We start from the raw sequence: 21,815 nt of genomic DNA, 5'->3' as shown, positions 1-21,815 counted from the left end.
GGCTGTTAAAATGTCTATATTACCCAAAGCAATCTACACATTTAATGCAATCCCTATCAAAATACCAACAAACTTTTTCACCGAACTAGAGCAAATAATCCTGAAATGTGTATGGAACCACAAAAGACCCCGAGTAGCCAAAGCAATCTTGAAAAAGAAAAGCAAAGCTTGGGGCACCTGGGTGGCTCAGTTGGTAAAGGATCCAACTCTTGATTTTGGCTCATGTCATAATTTCATGGTTCAGTTCATGGGATCGAACCCTGTGTTGCCCTGCACTGTGACTACTGGTGCACAGCCTGCTTGGGATCCTCTCTCTCTCTGCCCCTCACCCGCTCGTTCTCCCTCTCTCTTTCTCTCTGTCTCTCTCTCTCAAAAATAAATAAATAAACTTAAAAATTTTTAATAAATAAATAAATAAAATGGACGAGTGGAAGAGAAGACAATGAGCTTAAAAAGGGATAAATTATTTGCAGCGAAATTGAACAATTTCACAAATGGTTACTAAGGCATTCTAGAAGATTATAGTCATCAACAGGTAGATAGCAACAGTCTCCTGTGATTTGCATGCTTTGAAGAGAGAAGCAGGAGAGTTCCCACAGCTATAATTGCTCTAACCACTCTGTCTGAGCATGTTGGCAATTAAATTTAGAGGCATTTCAGCTCAAACTGGCTAAAAAACAAGTAAATCGTTCAAATAAATAAAAGGTTCAACTACTGTATTAGTACATTATATTTGGATAAATGTTATGATATAAAGGATAGATCTTGATGATATTATTTCTTCAAACTCATGATTTGATTACATTCATTCATTTATTCATTCAACAAACTGAGTCCTTAAGATGTGCACACACTGTGCTAGAAACAAACACAATTAAGAACAGTCCCTGCCAGCAAGGCACTTAACCTAGTTAGAGAGCCAGGCACATAAATGGCAACTTAGGAAAACAATGTGGGACATGGAATGATAGACAGGTACACAGGGTACAGAAAGATAAGAAAAGACACCCAATATAGTATGGAGCAGGAAGGAAGGAAGAGGAAAGAAAGAGACCAAGAAAGGCTTCTAGAACACAGTGGTACCTGAACAGAATATTAACAAGTCTAGCTACTCCTCCTATAAATCTCATAGATTATGAATAATGTATTTTCTATTCCTCTTTTAGCCAAGTTCTAAAGGCTGTGGATTCAAGAGATGAGAACTAGAAATAACTGGATAATGTAGGAAGGCAGGCATATTTTCTACAGAAATAATGAGGCCTCCGCAAGCAAGCAGGAGAGGTAACATGTAGCTTTATAGAGGTGTTGCAGGGTTTAAAGCCTCTGCAACGTTTGTGCATTATAGCAGGAGTAAGGCTGCTTAGGCGTCTGATCAAAGACATATTGGGGCACCAGTAAATAAATACCACTGCCATGAAATGATATGGTGATGTTTCGGTGGCATTCTGTTCTTCAGACTTTCCAGGACTAAAGAGCTTCTGCAATCGCTCACATAGCTACAGCGGATATTACATTTAGAATCAGAAAGTGGGCGCTAGAAAAAAAGTCAAGATCAGCATGTAGAACCTTTAATTCACAGAGGAGGAATCTGCAAGGAAACCTGCATGCCTGAGGTCATTAGGCTACTACTGAGATGAAACCAGGATGCAGGTCTAGGTCATTTATTTATTCATTAAAAAAATTAAATGAAATCTAAGTGCCCAGGCTATTTGCTAGGTACAGAGTAAGAAACTTATACTCATCGATACGTCCCTACTCTCTCCCACCCAACCTCCTACCACAAATATCATACAGTTTCACTCAGAAATACTTTTGATGTCTTCAAAATATAAATACTTTTAATAAAACCTACATATCATTCCTTAATTTGCTAAATACCATCAAATATCCAGTTAATATTGGAAGTGCTAGTCATCAAAATGAGTTTTTATGATTATTTATGCAAATTGGATCCAAATTGGATAGAAAACATTGTACAATCAAAGTTTCTTTGTTATCATTATTTGTTGAGGAAATAAGGTCTTTAGCTAGTAGAATTCTCCAGTCTAGATTTTGCTGATGGTGACCTTAGTTTTCATTGAACATGTACCTCTACCTTCCAATTTTTTTTTTTTTTAACTTCCATAAACTAGTACTTAGATCTAGTAGCTTGATCACATTCAGGTTCAATTTTTTGACAAAAATACTTCACAGGTGGCTCTACGTACTTGCTATCATATTACCTCAGGAGGCATGTAATTAATGTCTGGTTGTCTTTCTGTGATGTCACGATTAATCAGCAGGTGTTGCCAGACTGATCCATCCATTCTAAAATTCCAAGGTGCTATGTTAGATAGATTGTTCAGACGAGGCCTTTCTGAGGAAGTGACTTTTAAGCTGTGACTTAAAAGATGAAAAGGAGCCAGTTGTGCAGAGTAAATGGGAGTGTAGCAGCTGGAGGCCCTGAGATGAGAAAGAGCTTGCCATATACCTAGTCACCCCCTCAGGATCGGCGGAGCTTTTCTTTCTATGCTCCATTACTTCCAGTAGCCCCCCAATCTCCAAAAGGTGGAAGCAGAGAACCCTTGGCTTATAGGTGTCAGGAACCCAGTGGCGCTTTCAGGTACAGGTGGCCCCAGGTACGTAGTGTTGCTCTCCTGAAAATGCTTAGGAGCAGGACTATTTTGACTTAGACTCAGAGACCTAGATGAGAAAACAACCTGGTTTCTCTCATGACACAAACCAACCAGCCATTTTACTGAGCATGATGGCACAGCAGAGATGTGGTTCTTAGGGTACAACTGGGCACTAAAGAGGTAAGGATAGATTTTAACCAGTAATACTATTACAATAGGGAAAGTGTCCAGTGCAAATTTTACTTACCTTCCTTATACAGAGGTGACTAGGCCTTTCAAAGGGAAAATAAGGGAATAGGCAAGAGAATGAGGGGGTCTCAGTAGAGTCAGGGCAGTGATAAGTTACAAAAAGCTAGAAAGGGAGGTGATCCCTGTGAAACCCGTCTGGGTTTGTCAACTGACTTGTAGAAATTAGAGTAGCCTTCCTCTTTCCGCAGAAGCTGGCAGACAGGGTCAGACAGTCAAAATTTTTGACAACCTTGTGTTTTCTGAGGCAGCACTTTGAAGGGGGCTAGGTTTATCCTAGGGATATGGCCTTGAGCTGTTAGAAACTATGTTTGTTGAGGCCTTTGTAGGCCAAGGGTGACAGGCCTCGTCAAGAAGAGGGTTCAGGGGCGCCTGGGTGGCGCAGTCGGTTAAGCGTCCGACTTCAGCCAGGTCACGATCTCGCGGTCCGTGAGTTCGAGCCCCGCGTCAGGCTCTGGGCTGATGGCTCAGAGCCTGGAACCTGTTCCTGATTCTGTGTCTCCCTCTCTCTGCCCCTCCCCCGTTCATGCTGTGTCTCTCTCTGTCCCAAAAATAAATAAACATTGAAAAAAAAAATTTAAAAAAAAAAAAAAAAGAAGAGGGTTCAGAAGAACCCATCTAGAGTGTGGTCAGGGAGAGACTTCTTGTCAGTTGTTATAAATATCAAATGAGATATTGCCCTGAAAATGTTTGAAGAAATGTAACACATCAATATCAGTTGACACCTTAATTCATATAACCAATCCTATCCCTTCCCCTCCTTCAAAATGCTTATTGAAATTCTTCCCTACAACTATGTTCCAACTACTAAACATCCTGCCATTTGGTGATAACACCTATTCTATGTACTATGTGCTAGGTACTTTACCTACATCATAATATTTCCTTCAAACAGAAAAGTTAGGTACTTGACCAAGGTCACACGGCCAATGAGTGGCAGAGCCAAGAATCATACACAACTCCAGTGATTGTTACCCAGTTCCATTAAACAAGAAACTCCTTACATCTTTCAAACCGTTCAATTAAAAAGAAAATCTATATATTCTTAACACACTGGACATGTTCATTGCTCACAAGATTTTTTTGTAAGAATCTTATCATGCATGTGAGCTCTCATTCATTCCAACAAGATTCTGAGATATTAAACGGCAAGGGTCAAGCTGTGCACCTTCTAGTTTATGAAGTATTTCTTCAGCACCGCTATGTATCGTAGCACCATATTTAAGCCATTGTCCTGAGAGAACTAGGGAACGGGCTACAGAATAGTAAATGCTAACTGTACAGTCCAGGAAAGAGATCAACAACGAGTCAGGACAGTTGGGGAAGGTTTCAGGGAAGATTAGAATTGAGCTCCATCTTGAGGATCAGCAGGATATTGGCCCTGAGAAAGAAAAGAAGGGCACTCCAGGGCAGAAGGTGGGAAGCAAGAGTAATAGAAGCTCATATATCTTTCAAAATCAGTATATACATCGTCACAGAGCTTGAGTGACCGACAATTGTGCATCCGCTGATATTACCGTAAAAGGAAGCTGTCTTGGAAGTTTAAGTGTCTGAAGTAGAAGCTGCTCGAGGAGCGGCGTACTGTGATTCACCAGCGATCCTGACGCCTCTGGCGCCCCTTAGCGGGACTCTACAGTCCCACTACCTGAAACCACAATTTAGATGCATAAGCATTAGCCTCTCTATAATGTTTCGCCAAACTCTATGATCAGTAGGGGGCGGGACGCGCACCTACCCGCCGCGCACGCGCGAAGCCCTTCTTTCCGCACAAAGACTGTGGGAGAAGGGGTCGGCGCAAGCGCTTTGAGCCTCTCAGAAAATAGGGTCATCATCACGCCTCCTGGCGCAGGGAGGGCAGAGAGACGCAGGCGCTTGAGAAGGCGCGGGACTTATTTCACGCTAGGGGTGGCGATGACGTAATGACAGAGGAGGAGGTAGTCAAGGAACGGAAGCCGGGAGGGAAGTAGGGCGGAAGGGGAACAGGGCCGGGGTTGTGTTCGGAGCCTTGGCGGGGCTGGGGTTCCGATGTGGTCCCCGGAGCGGGAGGCCGAGGCCCCAGCCGGGGGAGACCCGGCGGGCCTACTGCCCCCCGAGTGGGAGGAGGATGAGGAGCGCATGTCCTTTCTGTTCTCCGCCTTCAAAAGGAGTCGCGAGGTGAACAGCACCGACTGGGACAGCAAGATGGGCTTCTGGGCTCCGTTGGTGCTGAGCCACAGCCGCCGCCAGGGGGTGGTGCGCCTGCGTCTGCGGGACTTGCAGGAGGCCTTTCAGCGCAAGGGCAGTGTCCCGCTGGGGCTGGCCACCGTGCTGCAGGACCTACTACGGTGAGGGCGGGCCCGGGCAAGGGGGCGGGGGTGGCTCCCTGAGGGTACCGCGCCCATGCCGGGGTCTGGCCCGCAGAAGCAGGTCTGTGTGTGTTCAGTGGGCGAAGGAGGACGAGAAGGAGGCTGTGTTAGGGGTGTGGAGGGAGAGGGAGACGGGCATCTGGCAAATTGGGGGTCCAGGATAGTGCGATTAGATTAGATCCAGACGGTGGGAGGAGAAACCTACCTGGCAGAAGTGACAATGACTTGTCTGGAGTGGAATCCCGTTGTGTAGTTATTTTGTAGGGGCTCCCAAATTTGAATTACCCTGGACAGAAGGTCTATGAGATAGGATTTACTGAACTAAGGAAGGCAGGACTAAAAAGAAGGCAGTCGTGGGGAAGAGGTCTGTGGGGGATCTTGCCAGCAGCCCCCAGCACAGGTCATGTGTCTGGCCTGTCTTGGCTTGTCCTTGGCACGGGCTGTTTGAAGCAGAGGACATAAAGGAGGTTGAGGGCTTCACCGAGTACCTTGGTGCTCTGAGAAGGGCCTGTAGGTGCTACCTGTGCGACAGGTGCAGGGTTTGGGAGATACCTGAGGCGATAGCATGGATATCTAAGGTACCTCACTTAATAGTATGCAGATACTTTGCATATCATCCCGTTTCATCTGACCTCCTCAGCAGTCCTGCAGGCGAGATGATAGAATTATCCGCAGCAGACAGAACAGGAGACTGAGACTGAGGTCGAGCGATTTACTCAGGTTCATACAGCTAGTTCGATGAAATGCCAGGACTGGACCCCTACTCTCCTGATTCTAAATAATTTGCACATCACATGGTGCATATACTGAGAGCAGCCTGGCTAGCGTAGTACCTCCTTCAATGAATGAAGAAGAAAGTCAGTTTTGATGTTGCTTTGAGTTTTCTGCACTTCCTGATTTATCTCCCCGGTACCTTTCCATTGGCTGACATTGGCGGGACGAGCCGTTTCTGAAACTTCTTTTTTCTGAGAAAGCGTACTGTGCAAAGTTTGAGTTCCTGCCTGAAGCAGGATACGGAGGAGAACATAGCTTAAGTTGGTGAGGGACAAGAACAGTCTGGACTTCTTTATTGCGGTAGGACCTGTCCCTGCCTCTTCCCATCCAGAGACCTTTAAGACCTTGATATCTTCTCTCCCGGCTACTGGCACTCTGCTGACGTTTCCTGGTGCTTGATGGGGTCTGGCATCCAGAGAATTTTTGAGGAAGATAACTCTCCATGGAAGCAGCATAACATAGTAATTAACAGCTTTGCTTGAGGGCCAAGCGTTCTGGGCTCACACCCTGGCTGTACCACTTGCTAAATTATGTACCCCTCTATTTAAAGCTTCAGTTTGACCAAGTATAAGATGGTGATGATATCTGTAGTTAGGTTTCTTATGAGGATTTGAAATCCTATTCCTTATGTAGCCCATTAGCATAGTGATTGGCCCATGGTAAGGGCTCAGAAAATGTAGCTGCTTATTACCAGTACCATAGAATGCTTAGGTCGTATCTCCACCCTAGCTCAGGAATAGCAGAAAACCTTTTCTCTGAACATCTTTGTGTATTTCCTCATGTCTTGCATTGACAGTAATCCATTACTGTTACTGTCATTTTATCATATTGAACTTCATTTGTAAACGAAGGTCTCAACATAGGCCTCATAGCCTGCTGTGCCTCTGCAGCCTTAGTGGAGCACTTGCCCTTTGGAGCCAAATTATAGTTCAGAGTTGGTCTCTCTCACCTCGGTCCCTCCATTTTCTCATGAACTAAAATGCCAAGGACGACATCCATCTCACAGTCGTCAATGGTGCTGACAGCTGGAGCAGAAACAATGCTGCTCATAATAGCTGGCACGGAGTAGGTACCTGATAATGGTATTTATGATGGTGATGATCAGATTTCTCTCTCTCGGGGGAAGAGGGTAGGTGGGGACTGGAATGGGACATTGCATCAAGCCTACTACGTGTCCTTTTCTTTCTTTGCCTGCAGCCGGGGGGAGCTGCAGCGGGAGTCAGACTTCATGGCCAGTGTAGACAGCAGCTGGATCTCCTGGGGGGTTGGAGTCTTCCTGCTGAAGCCCCTCAAGTGGACTCTTTCCAACATGCTAGGGGACAATAAGGTTCCTGCTGAAGAGGTGCTCGTGGCTGTGGAGCTGCTGAAGGTGGGTGCTCAGAAGGGAGAGGTGATGACCGGATCCTCCACGTTCCTGTGTCTATCCTTAGAAAAAGAGCATATCTTTTTTTACATGATGACAGAGTTGATAACTGACCTTTTGTAGCATTATTTAGTTGTTAGTTGGACTTGTGCATTTCAAGGGTGATACTCTGTCTAGGAATTGTCCATAACATACGGTTGATTATTTTCTGTATGTGTAGAAATTAGTGATAAGCTAAAGTGTAGAAAATTCTTTGCCTTCTGTAGTTTACTGGCAAGAGTTTCTCAGGATTCCTGAGGACCTTGTGACTTCAGCTTTGCCTTCCCTTAAATCAGCACACCAAGTTCAGATTTCCTCTTCTGTGACTACACCCTTTCCCCTTCCAGCTTACCGATGGCCTTAGTGATGGTCACTGAAGAGGCCACCAGGCCTGTGGTCCCTTCATGCCCTCTTGGTCGGTCAGCTTCCTCCTGGCCTGTCTTCCCTAGCCAGCCTCCAGCACGCACCCAGCTTCTTGCGGCTCCCCCGGTCCACCCCAGAGACACCAGCACTTGTACTGCCTTAGACCAACCCCACAGTCTGCCATCCCTGCCAGACAGAATCACGCTGTCACCAAGACTGGGGTCCCCTTCACAGTCCCCAGCTCCAGGAGGGCCCTCACAGCCACTCTTCAGCCCAGTTTACTAGTCCTTTCCCAGCCCGCACTCACGTGCCTTCCATTCTCCCCTTCTGCGACTCTGCTGACAGTTCATTAAGAAGGTAGGATCTCCTGTCAGGCCTTCAGCTTTCTGTCCTACATCCAGTTTACGGTCTTCTGAGCCTTTCTTTCTCCCTAAGCTCAGAGGATGAAGTGTCCATCCTCTCTTCCACGTGTGCTCTTGAGTCTGTCCCTACCCTGCTGTCCCCTTGTCCCATCAGCTAGCCTCTTGATCTGTACATTCTGTCTCCTATCTCCCTCTTCTTCCTCAGCCTCGAAACCCGCTAAGGTTTTCCGATCACAGAATGACTCCTGTGTGGGACCCGGCCGCTGCCTAGTTAGTGCTCTGTCTCTCTCCTTCTTGACCAAGCTTTGTTGTCGCCACTTCCTCACCTTCCACACGCTCTTTAATGCAGTGCACACCACTCCACCGAAACCAACTGAACACCGGGTAGCAGAAGTATGCTGTAGACAGTACTTACTTTTTTTTTTTCTTTAATGTTTATTTATTTTGGGGAGACAAAGTGCAAGTGGAGGAGGGGCAGAGAGAGAGGGAGACACAGAATCCGAAGCCAGGTCCAGGCCCTGAGCTGTCAGCACAGAGCCCAACGCGGGGCACGAACTCACGAACTGTGAGATCATGATCTCGGCCAAAGTAGGACACCCAACCAACTGAGCCATGCAGGCGCCCCGACAGCACTTACTTTTGAAACTCACAGACCAAGCCCAACCTCAGGACCCTCGCATAGTCCCGGAGGCTTCCACACAGCCGGAGCCAGCTCTTGATCTTCATCCCTTACCCCAAGAGAGGCTCTGATTTCTTGTCACCTTGACAGACTCCCAACCCTCTCTGCCTCAGACTGAGGTGGGGATCTCCAGAATTTGCCACCTCTCCTTGTCTCTCACCATTGGACCGAGCAGCATGCTTCAAAGGAAGGGCTCTTCCTCCTTTCCCACCCACATGGTTATCCTCCCACCCAGCGCCCTGACCTCCAGGACTTAGCCAAGGCCACACAGAAACCACAGGATGGTTTGCGTGGTTCTGGGCCAAGCTCCGTTCCTCTTTGCAGGCTCTTACCTCAAGTGTTTTCCAACTGGAGTAAAGGGAGGTAGACCCATTTACCCCCACAGATGTGGTTTAGGATTCATAGTCTTTTGAGAGCAAAGGCAGAAAAGGGGGCAGGAATGGAATAAATAACCTAGATCTTCCAAGAACCAACAGTACTTTTTAACCACAGTGCCGTTTAATCTTACTTAAGTAGAAAAATAAATCTAGCTCCGCACCGACCTGGTTCTGTTAAGTCTATGCCCAGTTTACATCACTAAATAGAGCACTCAACACTTAAGCTCATTCTGTAACATATATGGTAACTTCACTGTCTTTTCCTGGGGTGGAATCTTGTGTTAATGTGTGAAACTGAAGGGTCTTATCTGGATATTTTTTTTAAAACAAAGTCTACTTCTGAGGTAAATTGATTTTTCCCAAGTCTGGCCACAGAAAGCCAATAACTTTTTATTTGATTTGATAAAAATAACCAAAAAGTAAAAATTGCCCGTAAGTTTTGCTATTTAAAATAATTATGCAAGGAAATGAATGTTTCCTTTCTGTTCATCCCATTTCTGTCTCTTTGGGTACATTCCTTTCTGTTCATGTGGGCACACACATGCGTGTGTTTGTGTGTTCACATATTTTCTTACTGATCCTGTCTCACACTGTTACTTTCTCTCTTTTTAAAAAATTTTTTTAACATTTATGTATTTTTGAGGGAGAGAGAGAGAGACAGAGTGCGAGCAGGGGAGGGGCAGAGAGAGAAGGAGACACAAAATCTGAAGCAGGCTCCAGGATCTGAGCTGTCAGTACAGAGCCCAGTGTGGGGCTTGAACCCATGAATAATGAGATCATGACCTGAGCCAAAGTCGGACACTTAACCTACGGAGCCACCCAGGAGCCCCCACACCGTTACTTTCTGTTTTATTTTATTGTTAGCATTTAATGCTTTCTAAAAATGTTATTTACTTGTTTACTTGTTTATAATCTGTCTCTCCTACCAGATAGGAGATGTTCCATTGGCCCTGGAACTCTGGGAACGGTGCCTGCTACATAGTAGAGAGTCAATAAACATATGTTGAATAAATAAATGAACATGCCCATACGTACAAAAATATGTATGCACATACGCTCCATTTTTTTCCAGAAATAGAATCTTACTTTATTTATTGGTCTGCAGCCTGCCTTTTTTTTTTTCTTTACACTTATTAGTATAAGTATCTTTCCCTATATAATATAGATGTACTTCATTCCTTTGGATGGCTGCATAAAAATCTATAGAAGTGCCACAATTTATGCAATAGTTACGTCCACACAGATGGACATTTAAGTTATTCTAATTTCTCTGTTACAAAAAAAAAATACTTTGACAGCCTTGTGTGTACATCTATGTGCAGTACTTCCATTTTCATTTTTATGGATTAATTTCTAGAAATGCTTATGCACAGAAATTGCCAAATTACTTTTCAAAAGTTTGTGCTAATTCACACTTTCATTCAAGTGTTCAGTGTCCCCACATCCTTGCCAGCACTGGATAACATGAGTCTTTTACATTTTGCCGGTACGACAAATAAAAATGATATTTCCTAGTTCGGATTTGAGCATTGTTTCCCCTATCTGCTGGCCATTTATGTATCTCCTTCTGTGCGTTGCCTATTTATATCCTTTGCCTGTTTTTTATTGGATTGTTTGTCTTTTATATTTATAGGAGTTTTTTTTTTTTTTTAATTTTTTTTTTCAACGTTTATTTATTTTTGGGACAGAGAGAGACAGAGCATGAACGGGGGAGGGGCAGAGAGAGAGGGAGACACAGAATCGGAAACAGGCTCCAGGCTCTGAGCCATCAGCCCAGAGCCTGACGCGGGGCTCGAACTCACAGACCGCGAGATCGTGACCTGGCTGAAGTCGGACGCTTAACCGACTGCGCCACCCAGGCGCCCCTATAGGAGTTTTTTTATGTATTAGGAGTAGATATAATATAGTTAGCATTAAGGATGTAAATATTGTTTTCCAGTCTCTTGTTTGCTTTTCGTTTTTATTTATGATGTCTTTTGACATATAGAAGTTTCCATATTTCTATTTTTTTTTTTTTCAACGTTTATTTATTTTTGGGACAGAGAGAGACAGAGCATGAACGGGCAAGGGGCAGAGAGAGAGGGAGACACAGAATCGGAAACAGGCTCCAGGCTCCGAGCCATCAGCCCAGAGCCCGACGCGGGGCTCGAACTCACGGACTGCGAGATCGTGACCTGGCTGAAGTCGGATGCTTAACCGACTGCGCCACCCAGGCGCCCCAAAGTTTCCATATTTCTATAGTCACATCTCTAAAATTTTCCTTTATGGCTGCTGAATTTCTGGTCTTGCTTACAAAGTCATCCTCTACTTCAAGGTTAATTAGATTAAAAAAATTTTTTTAATGTTTATTTATTTTTGAAGGAGAGAGACAGAGAGTGAGCAGGGTAGGAGTAGAGAGATAGGGAGACACAGAATCCAAGCAGGCTCCAGGCTCTGAGCTGTCAGCACAGAGCCTGATACGGGACTTGAACTCACAAACCATGAGATCATGACCTAAGCTGAAGTTGGACAGTCAACCAACTGAGCCACCCAGGCACCCGAAGGTTAAACTTCCTCAATTTAAATTTCAGTAATTTGGCATTTGTTTTTGTGTATCTGGTGAGGAAAAACTATTTTCTTCCAAGTGGATAGCCAGTTTTAACCTTTATTAATGTTGTTTACTGTAAATCTGTTGGTTGGATACCACACTGTTCTTACTACGTAGCTTTATAGTAAGCATTATTATTTGACAGGGCAGGTAAACCAAATGAAAACTTTAGTTTCTATCTTATTAGACTCTTCTGCCTTTGACACTATGGACTACTTGCTTGTTAAAATTTTCCATTTCTTTGATTTTATTGTCATTACACTATGGGTTCTTGGTGGTGCTCTGGGTAGCTCTTATGAGTTCCTTCATCTCTTAAACATTGGTCTTCGTTCAGCTTATTACTTTGCTTTCTGAATTTCCTTGGGTAACTCATTTACACTTGGGATTTTAATTACCTTCTATATGCTTGAGGACCTTCAGAGTCCTTTCATATATGTTCTGTTCTGGTGTCTCCCTTGAGCTTCAGATTTGTACCCAATTATCTGCTGTATGTATCTTCTTGAATGTACCTCAAGCATCCCAAAAAACGTGTCCAAAATGGAATGTTTTGTCTTTCCTGTAAAATATGCTTTTCCTTCTGTGTTCTTGCTATTAGTTAGTTAATAGCATCACATCCACCTTGTTACTCATGCCAGAGCCCAGGAGTCATCCCAGACTCGTCTTTCTCCTTCCACCCCATGCTCAGGTACCATGGACTGCTTGTTTTATCTTCTGAATTCTTCTTGAACCCATCCCTTCTCTGTCCCTACTGGCATTGCCCTGTTCAGTCTCTCCTAGTCTCTTGCATAAATGGTCTCTCTGCCTCTAAGCCTACCTCCTATAACCCACCCTGTCCCACTTGTCAGCTAGATCTGTTACTCCAGCCTTGGTATTTCCCTTCCATGACTACCCACCATCTGCAGATAAAGAATCTGCTGTACCTTCTGTAAGAGAGAAGTGCTTCTGCTCTCTCTCCCCTTCCTGTCCCCTCCCATAAACACCTTATTGACTCATACTCTATGCCATTGCTCATGACCGTCCCTCTTCTTAAGATGCTCTTCCCACCTACCTCACCTAGGGACTTACTCACCCTTCAGAATTCTGCTCAACAACCATTTTCTCCCCCAAGCAATCTCTGAACTCCTGGGTATTCCTTCCCTACATTTCATAGCACTTTGTGCCTAATTCAGTAAATATTGTTTGCAGAGGACTGAGAGTAATTTCCATGTAGGAGGAACACGGTGGCATTGTTTCTTGAAACTTCTATTTCTTAGGCTATTCACAAAAACCCTGTCCTACCTGGTTGTCACATACTTCTCTCTTGAGACGCATTATAGACTCAGTAATGCTCTTGTTTGTAGTGTCAGAAGTTGGCATAAAAATGGAAAGACCAGCATTGAAAGGGAATACAGACGCCATCTCATCCACCTTCTTCAGTTTGTGAGAGGGATGCTGAGGACCTGTGAGACTGACTGGTGCAGGGCCAGATAGGCAGGGCCTAAAACCAAGCCTCAGGTCTCGGTCATGGCCGCGCCAGCACACCACACTTCCTTCTCCTTCCCTTGCCTCTCGGGAGACACAGAAACATAAAGTCCCAAATGGATGTGCAAGGACAGAGATATCATGTACCTCGTTTCATCCGTATACACCAAATTTCCTCCAGGGTTTAAAAAACACAAATCCTTTTTCCTTTTCCAAAGCTGCTACTTCAGGGAGGGCAGGACCAGCGCTCCCTGCTCTTGTCCTGCACGATCACGGTTTGGAAACATGGGGTCGGGACTCTCTGGGCTCCATGAGGAGTGGCCAGGCCCATAAGCACATTCGCCTTCCCTGCAGGAGAAGGCCGAGGAGGTGTATCGTCTGTATCAGAACTCCCCTCTCTCCTCCCACCCTGTGGTGGCCCTGTCCGAGCTGAGCACCCTGTGTGCAGGCTCCTGCCCGGATGAGAGGACCTTCTACTTGGTGTTGCTGCAGCTGCAGAAAGAGAAGAGAGTCACGGTTCTCGAGCAGAATGGGGAAAAGGTATGGAAGTCCAGTTGTTCATCCAGTGACTCCCCAATGGCTTATTAAGTGTATACTGACATGCCCACCAGCATTCCTGCCTGGGACTTCTCAGCATTCGTGGTAGGGGCCCTAGTAATTTGTCCCTGTCCCTCAGATTGTGAAGTTTGCCCGAGGGCCACATGCCAAGGTCTCTCCTGTCAACGACGTAGATGTTGGGGTATACCAGCTGATGCAGAGTGAACAGCTGCTCTCACGCAAAGTGGAGTCCTTATCCCAGGAAGCAGAGAGGTAACTACCCCTGAGCTGAGCACCCTCCGACCCCCACCCCTGGCTGGCCCTCAGAGCCAGCAAAGCATTGGTGTCTGTGGGCTCTTTTTTTTTTTTTTTGAGAAAGGTTATTTTTATTTATTTATTTTTTACTAATTACAAAGTACTAACTGCTCAATGCAGCAATTGTGCAAAATAGAATATCATAAAAGAGAAAAAATGAATTTTTATTCTTCCCCCAGAGATTACATCTGTTAGCATTATGTTTATGCACTTCCATGCTGGTATCCATTTAACCAGTGTTCGTTGAGCCAGGCCTTAACTTAGGGACTTGGAAATACAGTAGTGAACAAGACAGGTCTCTGCCTTCCAGGGTCTTTCTGAGGGATTCCTGCTCTTCCCCTTGGATGGCCATACAAGGCATCCCTGCTAAAGGCACATGAACACTTCTCCAAAAAATAGGCTATATGGACATTGAATTAAAATGCTGTCTCCTTCTTACAGCGGGAGAAACCCAACATTGTGGGACAACCAGGGACTGTGTCCAAGGTCATTGTTGGTGTTAGGATTTGATTCCTTATCTCCTGGCTTCCGAAATGGGAATCTGTTGTTAAGGTGTCTTGTTGGCACATTCTCTCTCCCCGTGGGCTGAAACAGCCTATCCTTAGTCACTTTGCCTTTCTTGCACGCATATGTTCAAGTTTATGTCTCAGCTTGCTGCAGGATTGTGCCAGTGGGCTGTTGGGCATTATTTTTCTAGCCTTTGGGTGGAATGGATTTGATTTTCAGATTTGAAACTACCTTACCTAAGTGGGGCTCTTAGGGACTTTTCAGGACACTACCACCCCCATCCTATGCCATGGTCTTCTTGATCTGTCCCCTGTGTTTCATAGGTGTAAAGAAGAAGCCCGCCGGGCATGCCGAGCAGGAAAGAAACAACTGGTAAGTTTTCTCTTTTCCCCTCCAGCTGTGTACCTGTGCCCTGGGCTGGCAGTGGGAGGTGGTGTCCCAGCGGTTCAGAGCGGAGCTTGGGTCTCGGGGGGAAGAGTCTGCAGGTGGTCTGGGTACCACAGCTTGTTTTACAAGTGAGAGAGGAGGAGGCCTGAGACGGTCTTATCATGTGGGAAAGCCTTCCTCTGGCCCACCTAACTGACCCTGACCAAGTCTCCATGCTCCCACCTCCCCCGTCCAGGCACTGAGATCTCTCAAGGCCAAGCAACGGACAGAGAAGCGCATTGAAGCCCTTCATGCCAAGCTAGACACTGTTCAAGGCATCCTGGACCGGATCTATGCCTCCCAGACAGATCAGATGGTAGTCACTGCCCCTCTGCTCCAATACCTGGGTGGTCTCTCCGGGATACGTTCCTCATTCCCTCCACTGTGGCTTTGATGTTTGGAGGAGGCCTGGGTTTTTTCAAGATATGGTTGGGATTTTGCTTCTCCTGTTGGAAAGTTTTGGCCTCGGTGAACATGGGAGGAATCAAGTGTGGATGTTTAAAACAAACAAACCCCCAAATTATCTTTTGGAGATGCAACACTATTGTATGTATTTTGCCCATTGTGCTTCATTTGCACTGATAACTTTGCTTTCTGTTTAGGTTTTCAATGCCTATCAGGCCGGGGTAGGAGCGCTAAAACTCTCCATGAAGGATGTCACAGTGGAGAAGGCAGAGAGCCTTGTGGATCAGATCCAAGAGGTACAGGAAGGGGCCAGGGAGGAAAATCACAGGAGGAAGTAACTGAGGGCAGGTGTGACTTTGCTATACTTCATCCTTTCCCAAACTTGAATCTTTACCTTGTGAATTTGAGGAAGATTTTTTGATTCTCAGATGGGGCAGCATTACTGGGTAACCCTGAACATTGAGACCAAAAGACAGACCTTCGAGATGCCGCTCAGTGTTCAAGGCCTTACGCTTTTCTCTTACAGCTGTGTGACACCCAGGATGAAGTTTCTCAGACTCTGGCGGGTGGGGTGACCAATGGCTTAGGTGAGTTGACATGACAGTTCTTTCCTTTCTTCCTTCCTAAGAGGCCTTCACTTGTTTGTGCTGTGATAGTTTTGATCACAGATCCACTTCTCCTGGTGCAGGCAGCACTCTCCTCTCTCTGGGGCTCCTTCGTGGCAGTAGTTAGAAGGAACTGTCATCCCCCTTGGTAGGCTATACTGTTGACCCCTCTGGACTGCAGTAATCTTGACTCATTAGACTTCTGAATGGAAGATCCTTCTTCAAGGGCAAGGGAAAGCAGGGTCAGTTCTGTGGTGTTAGCAAAATATACCCTCTAGGTGACTTAGCTCTGTGTGTGGGAAGAATATTTGCTTGAAGGCACCCTCTTCCTCTCAACTCACAGGCTTTTTTTTGACCTACAAGGAGGCCTGGACGTTTTTGCAAAGCTGAGCTTAGGTTTGCCTTTACTCAATCCTTGACTCATCCTCCCTTGGCTTTATGTGTTCTCATGTCATCTTTTCTTTGCAGATTTTGACAGTGAGGAACTGGAGAAGGAATTGGACATCCTTCTTCAAGATACCACCAAAGAACATTTTGATCTGCCTGAAAACCCCCCTGAGACATTTTATACCAACAGTGTGCCTAACCCTAGGATCTCGGACGCTGAACTTGAAGCCGAACTTGAGAAACTGTCCTTATCAGAGGGAGGTAGGGAACTGTATTCCCAGGATTGCTGGTGGGCACAGGGCCCTCTGGCTGACGGTAGCCAGGCATGGGGTTGGTGAGTCGCAGCCCAATTGCTCAATTTGCCAGGGTGCCAAACCCCATAAGGGAGTTGTGGGCTCATTATTTATATTAAGACTTAATTCTTTAAACACTGGGATGCTTTCACCTTAAAGATCCACCTGGCAGAGTATTCAGTCATTTCTTCTCCTTGCAGGTTTGGTCCCAAGCAGTAAATCTCCAAAAAGGCAATTGGAACCGACTCTCTAAAGCCATTCTAGGACCCTCAAGTGAAGGACCCTCATGTAAAAGAGAGACCAGGCTTGTGTGTGTGTACATAGTTATTTAAATGAGAAACTCTCAGAATTTGTTGGGAAGAGGAGGAAGGAAAACTACTCTGATTTATCTGGATGCTACCGCTTACTACAGGACAGATGTAATTTCTGGAAGCGTGCTCCCAAGGCGTGCTCCCAGCTGGTGTCATGGACCTGCCTTCTCATCTTTATAGTGCCACAATTTATACAGTTCTGTGTTTGACCTGTCGTCTCTCATAGCCTGCAGTTCTTGCCATTGGCTCCGTTAGGTTTGTCTTCACCCACCAGCTTTGTTCCAGCCAATGAAGGTGAAAGAGTTGCAGCCTTGCCAAATCAAAATCAGTCCCTTCTCCCTGCCCCACTGTTTTCTCGAGGACTCTGTAAGGTTGGGTAAACAACGTGTTCCAGTCTCCCTCTGGTTTCCTTGGTATTGAGAAGAATGAGAATCTAATAGCTGCCACTTGGTGGAGAAACATACAGTGTGAAAGGTTGTTGTCCTGTGGGGTCACTGGCCAAATTCTCCAGGTGTTCAGAGAAAGAGGTCACCCCTGAGTGTCAGAATCGTGACAGCTGGAGAGGGGGGCTTGTGTAGTTGGTGGATGCTGCTGCCTCTTCCGTCTTATGCAGAAGATCTGCTGACTGGAGAGTTATTCTTAGTCTTTTGAACTTGAGGGGGAGAAGCCCAGGTGACCGTAGGGCCCCAGGTGTCCAAACTCCATATGTTCTTTTAATGAGGCATAATCTTTGCCTTGCCCCCATCCTGGAGTAACTTCCACATAACTTACATGTGTGTGTCAGAACAAACCACACAACCGCACGCCTCCCCTTCTTGAGCCTGGCACACAACCATGGGTTCTTGGTTTGAACTTCAGAAGCATTTCACTTTGTAGCCCACTGCTCAGGGCAGGGGATCTGAGCCAGGATGTGCAATAGAAACAGAAGATTGTGGCCTTCCGCCATGTCTGCTGTGTGCTTCCCCGGTCCTGCGCTATACCTGTCCTGCCTCCTGAAGTCCTGTCTTCCTACTTCCTTTGATGCATTGGGGAGGATGGTGCAGGGGGGCAGACAGGAAGGTCTGAATGTTCTGGCAACGGGGAGGAGAAAGGAGGACAGCCACGCTGCCACTCTGCTGCCACAGTACAAGTATTTCTGCCTGGAGCCCTTTGCCCTGTCCCTCCTCCCTGAGGTGCTGTAGAGCCAAGGGAATTTGCTCCAGGCCAGGAGCATGAATTCCTGTTCAGCATTTTCTCTCCTACTTGACCTTGGTAAACTGAAATGTTGGGGGTGAAGAGAAACAATCACTATTTTTTCTTTTTTATCTGGTAAATAATTAAAAGAAAAAATCCGAGTGCTTGTCCTTGTCTCTTTTTACATCGTATGACGTTTCTTGTGCTGTCACGCCTCCCTGCTCCCACTTCCAGCAGACGCACAGGCTTCAGGCTGCAGGAGAATGTGCAGTAGCTGCCGTGTGAGCACCGAGCTGCCATAAGCTGGGCAGGAGGCCTGACCGCTCTCCCACGGATGCCCTTCTGGGGAAGAGGCATTGTTTGAATGGCCTGGGTTCAGGGCCTGTGCCATCATGGTAGCCATTATTTTCCATTGCCTGTTCTCTTCTAATGGCCCGATTCCTCTGCCTGTGTGATCGTACCATACTTTAGGCCTGTACCTGTTACGTGCCTGGTGTTTGCCACGGCCCTGGGGGACACAGGCTTTGAGGCCGAGTGCAGAGCTAGGAACAGGCTAGAAGGTCTACCACAGCACTGGGTTCACAGCTGTGGGTGAGTCAACACACCCAGAGCAGAAACGGCTTGGACAGAGAACACGGTAAAGATAAGGCCAAGTTCTCTGAGGGAGGCATGTCGTAGGGAACCCCCGGTCAAACTGAGTGAGCTGGACTCTGTGCCACTCGTCTTACCCGGTCTCATGTTACTCTTTCCCTCTCATGGGCCTGAGCTGCTGTGCTGGCAGAAATGACAAGATGTTGAGTCTGGGTTGGTTCAGAGTAAAAACAAGGAGCCACGGGCTGGCGGTGGCTGTGTTTCCACACGAGGTCCCTGTGGGGGCCCAAGTCTTGCATCAAGATTCTCTTGGAGGAATGGGCTTGGTTTATTAAGGGAACTGGTGAGTTTTCTTATACGTGGAGCTATGTCCGACCCAGATGAATCAGGCCAGACACTGCCCTGTTGAAAGTGGAGTACCCTTCAGGGTACAGATAAAGGGCCGAGGAAGTTCTCAGAATAAATTCTCCAAGCGGGTGGACTCAGGGACGGCTTCATTGAAGAGGGGACATTCAAGCTTTCATTTCCCTTGGATTTTTCTTGGGCGTTCAAAATCTTGTAAAGCAATCTAGGAGTGCTGAAACATCTACCCGTCATTCCGCTGAGATCAAGTTCAGAGAGAAAATACGAACCAGGTAGTGACTGGTCCTGACAGAATTAGGAAACCTGGTTCCGGTTCTTGCCTCAGCCACAAACTAGTTGTATGGCTTTGGACACACGAGCCTCTCATTTCCCATCTGTAGGATAGAGCAGACAGACCAGATGGCTCCTGAAATTCTGATTGTCTCAGTCTCCCTGTGTGTGGTCTGCTTCTCCTTTCTCCTGCACACCTGCTGCCTGGTGACAGGAGTCTGAGCAGTGGGTGCCACAGTGAAGCCAAGCCTGGAGAAGTGACTAGACGGCTCTCAGTCACTGCCAGCTGGGCAACAGGGTTGCAGTGTGCAGAGTGAGAGCAGGTATGAGGAGAGGGGAAGAGTACGCATTGGGGGAGGAGGGAGGAAGGGGGCGGGCACGGCCTCAGCCTCTCTTGGGCCTCCCTGAAAGGGGCTCTTAGCCTGCGCCCTGGGACCTGGGGGGGGCTCTGAAGTCAGACTCCTACTGTGAGAGGCCTGACTTACCACTGCCTGCCTGAATGGCTGAGAGTCCAAGGTTGAGCAGCTCCTGCCCCCTGCCCTGCTCCCAGGAAGAGGTCACGATATCGTGGTTCCATCTGCTGGAAATGTCATCAAGGCAATCCAAAAAGAGAAAGAACAACAAAGCTGTAAGAAAGATGAGGCAACTGGGAAAGCTGTTGACTCACAAGGAATCCAACCAAAGCATGGCTCTGAGGTTTGTAGGTAAGCTTGGCAACCTTTCCTTTTAAAGTATTTGTTTTCCTTGCCAACGTCTCGTTTTTATTCAAGTTGCAGCCACTCTTCGGGGAAAGCGTGGGTCCTTTTCTCCTCCTGCACAGAAATGATATACAGTCACAGACACCTGGAACAGGAGAGCTGGAGGAGCCTCAACAGGTGTAGGCAAAGCCTCTGTTTTACAGATTAGGACACTGAAGCTTGGGTGACCTGCCCGAGGTCACAGGGCTGGCAGGGGAATTTAGGTTGTTGACTTCTAATTCAGAATGCTCCCGGTTAGAACAGGCTACCCTTAAAAGCACACTTTCAAAAACCACATAACTCCAAAAGGACTTCCTGTGTTTGCTGGTTGGTGTGTATTAACACTTTGGGCTGGCAGAGGAGTGTCCTCCAGTTCTCAGTGCTACAATTACACAGACTACTATCGATGGAAAGTTGCCTCTCGAGAGATACCGGCTGGCCAGTTTCCAATTTTTAGGGAAGCCAAGGACAGTCTTCACATTGTTTCTCTGCTGCTAGTGACCGCAGAGGTAACTCTCCTGACTTATATCTTGTAGCCAGCACATCAAACTGTGCAGAAAACAAATCCCAAGCACTTTCCGAAGGAGCCAGACTTAGAATCCTTGTAAGAGAGCCAATGCTGCAATTAGGTGACTGGGTACCCCCAAAAGTACAGTGCGAACTGCAGTGTAGATCTAACCTCGGCTAGTGGATTTTAATCCCTGTGAATGGTACAATGAATGTAGGTTGGCTTACTGGGTTAGCACATAGTGAGGTAGCCTAGGATAATAGAAACTTCTTTAAATTATACATGTTGAAAGAAAACTTAGCTATTCAAAAATATCATGCCGAAGTCCTTAACCCAGGAAAGCTAAAAATTAATCAACAGACTCAAAGGGTGTGTCTATTAGGTGTGAGCTAACAAATTGGTGGAGGGAAGAAGGACGTTTTAGACAGGTTCCATGCCCTCCAGGTACTTAAAGAAGAGTATCTTAGTATGGGTACAGAGGAAGAGTGTCTTAGTTCAGATAATGCTACAACAACAACAACAACAAAACACAGGCTAGATGGCTTATAAACAACAGATATTATCACTTGCAGTTCTGGAAGCTGGAAGACCAAGATCAGAGTGCCTGTATGGTCTGGTTCTGGTGAGGGCCCTCGTCTGGTTTCAGATGGCCACCTTCTTGTATCCTCACTTGGTGGAAAGAGGGCAAAGGAACTGCCTGGTGCCTCTCTCACAAAGGCACTAATCCCATCCATGCAGGCTCCACCCTTATGACCTGATTACCTGCCAAAGTCTCCCCCTACTCCCCGACCTCATAGTACCAGTATACTGGGGGTTAGGATTCTGACATATGAGTTTTCAGGAAGACACAAACATTCCGTCCATAACAAAGAGAAATTCCAAGATGTTTGCATAATGAAGGATTAGTACTGCCCTAAGCATTTACAGAGCAGGGCTTGGATGGGTCAGGAACAGAACGCCCAATCTTAGACTCTAGCTCCTATTTTAATGCAACAACAGTAACAAAAAAGCAAAAGCTAACATTTATTGGGTACTTATGGTCTTCTGGATACTATGTATTACAGACTGGGTTCTCCAGAAGCAGACCTGGAAAAAGAGTTTGGGGTATCAAGGATCACCACCCATGAAGGGAAAAGAGAGGAAGAAGATTAAGGAGAGGAAGAAGTTAATCCACAA

The 21,815-nt window shown here is 46.3% G+C and overlaps 1 protein-coding gene and 2 long non-coding RNA genes across 7 annotated transcripts in view; 1 reads left to right on the top strand and 2 right to left on the bottom strand.

Moving 5' to 3' along the window:
- The window catches only part of LOC102902122, a 59,498-nt gene extending 54,768 nt beyond the window's left edge, over positions 1 to 4,730 (bottom strand). For 3 of the 4 annotated variants that reach the window (XR_002155748.2, XR_006596470.1, XR_006596469.1), the window contains exon 1: positions 4,379 to 4,573. This is a non-coding gene — a long non-coding RNA (uncharacterized LOC102902122). Of the gene's footprint in view, positions 1 to 4,378; positions 4,574 to 4,596 lie in introns of those variants that run through there. The other variant, XR_006596471.1, reaches the window with a different exon arrangement.
- CHMP7 (charged multivesicular body protein 7) lies at positions 4,658 to 18,331 on the top strand. Of its 2 annotated transcripts, XM_045055393.1 has the most exons (11): positions 4,658 to 4,795; positions 5,006 to 5,185; positions 7,178 to 7,349; positions 13,566 to 13,751; positions 13,888 to 14,021; positions 14,894 to 14,942; positions 15,193 to 15,312; positions 15,599 to 15,697; positions 15,928 to 15,988; positions 16,475 to 16,654; positions 16,887 to 18,331. In XM_045055393.1, the coding sequence occupies exons 2-11, from the start codon at positions 5,043 to 5,045 to the stop codon at positions 16,937 to 16,939; spliced, it is 1,197 nt and encodes a 398-aa protein (XP_044911328.1). In that variant the 5' UTR covers positions 4,658 to 4,795; positions 5,006 to 5,042; the 3' UTR covers positions 16,940 to 18,331. The 2 variants fall into 2 exon arrangements, with proteins under 2 accessions (XP_044911328.1, XP_003984742.1); XM_003984693.6 differs by lacking the exon at positions 4,658 to 4,795 and having other exon boundaries at positions 4,803 to 5,185.
- LOC123384819 lies at positions 17,260 to 21,508 on the bottom strand. The gene is made up of 2 exons (XR_006596473.1): positions 19,880 to 21,508; positions 17,260 to 19,498 (listed from the first exon to the last, which is right to left on the bottom strand). It is a non-coding gene; the product is annotated as an uncharacterized LOC123384819 (long non-coding RNA).
- Positions 21,509 to 21,815: the final 307 nt, after the last annotated feature.

Source organism: Felis catus, chromosome B1 (genome assembly GCF_018350175.1).
Source record: "Felis catus isolate Fca126 chromosome B1, F.catus_Fca126_mat1.0, whole genome shotgun sequence".
In the NCBI taxonomy this organism is placed as follows: Eukaryota; Metazoa; Chordata; class Mammalia; order Carnivora; family Felidae; genus Felis; species Felis catus.
This window is presented reverse-complemented; position numbering and strand designations above follow the sequence as displayed.

Coding starts and splice junctions, on each gene's coding strand:
- CHMP7 (XM_003984693.6), top strand. CDS start 4,887: ATGTGGTCCCCGGAGCGGGAGGCCGAGGCCCCAGCCGGGGGAGACCCG. Junction 7,350..13,565: donor TGGCTGTGGAGCTGCTGAAG/GTGGGTGCTCAG, acceptor CCTTCCCTGCAG/GAGAAGGCCGAGGAGGTGTA. Junction 13,752..13,887: donor TCGAGCAGAATGGGGAAAAG/GTATGGAAGTCC, acceptor CCTGTCCCTCAG/ATTGTGAAGTTTGCCCGAGG.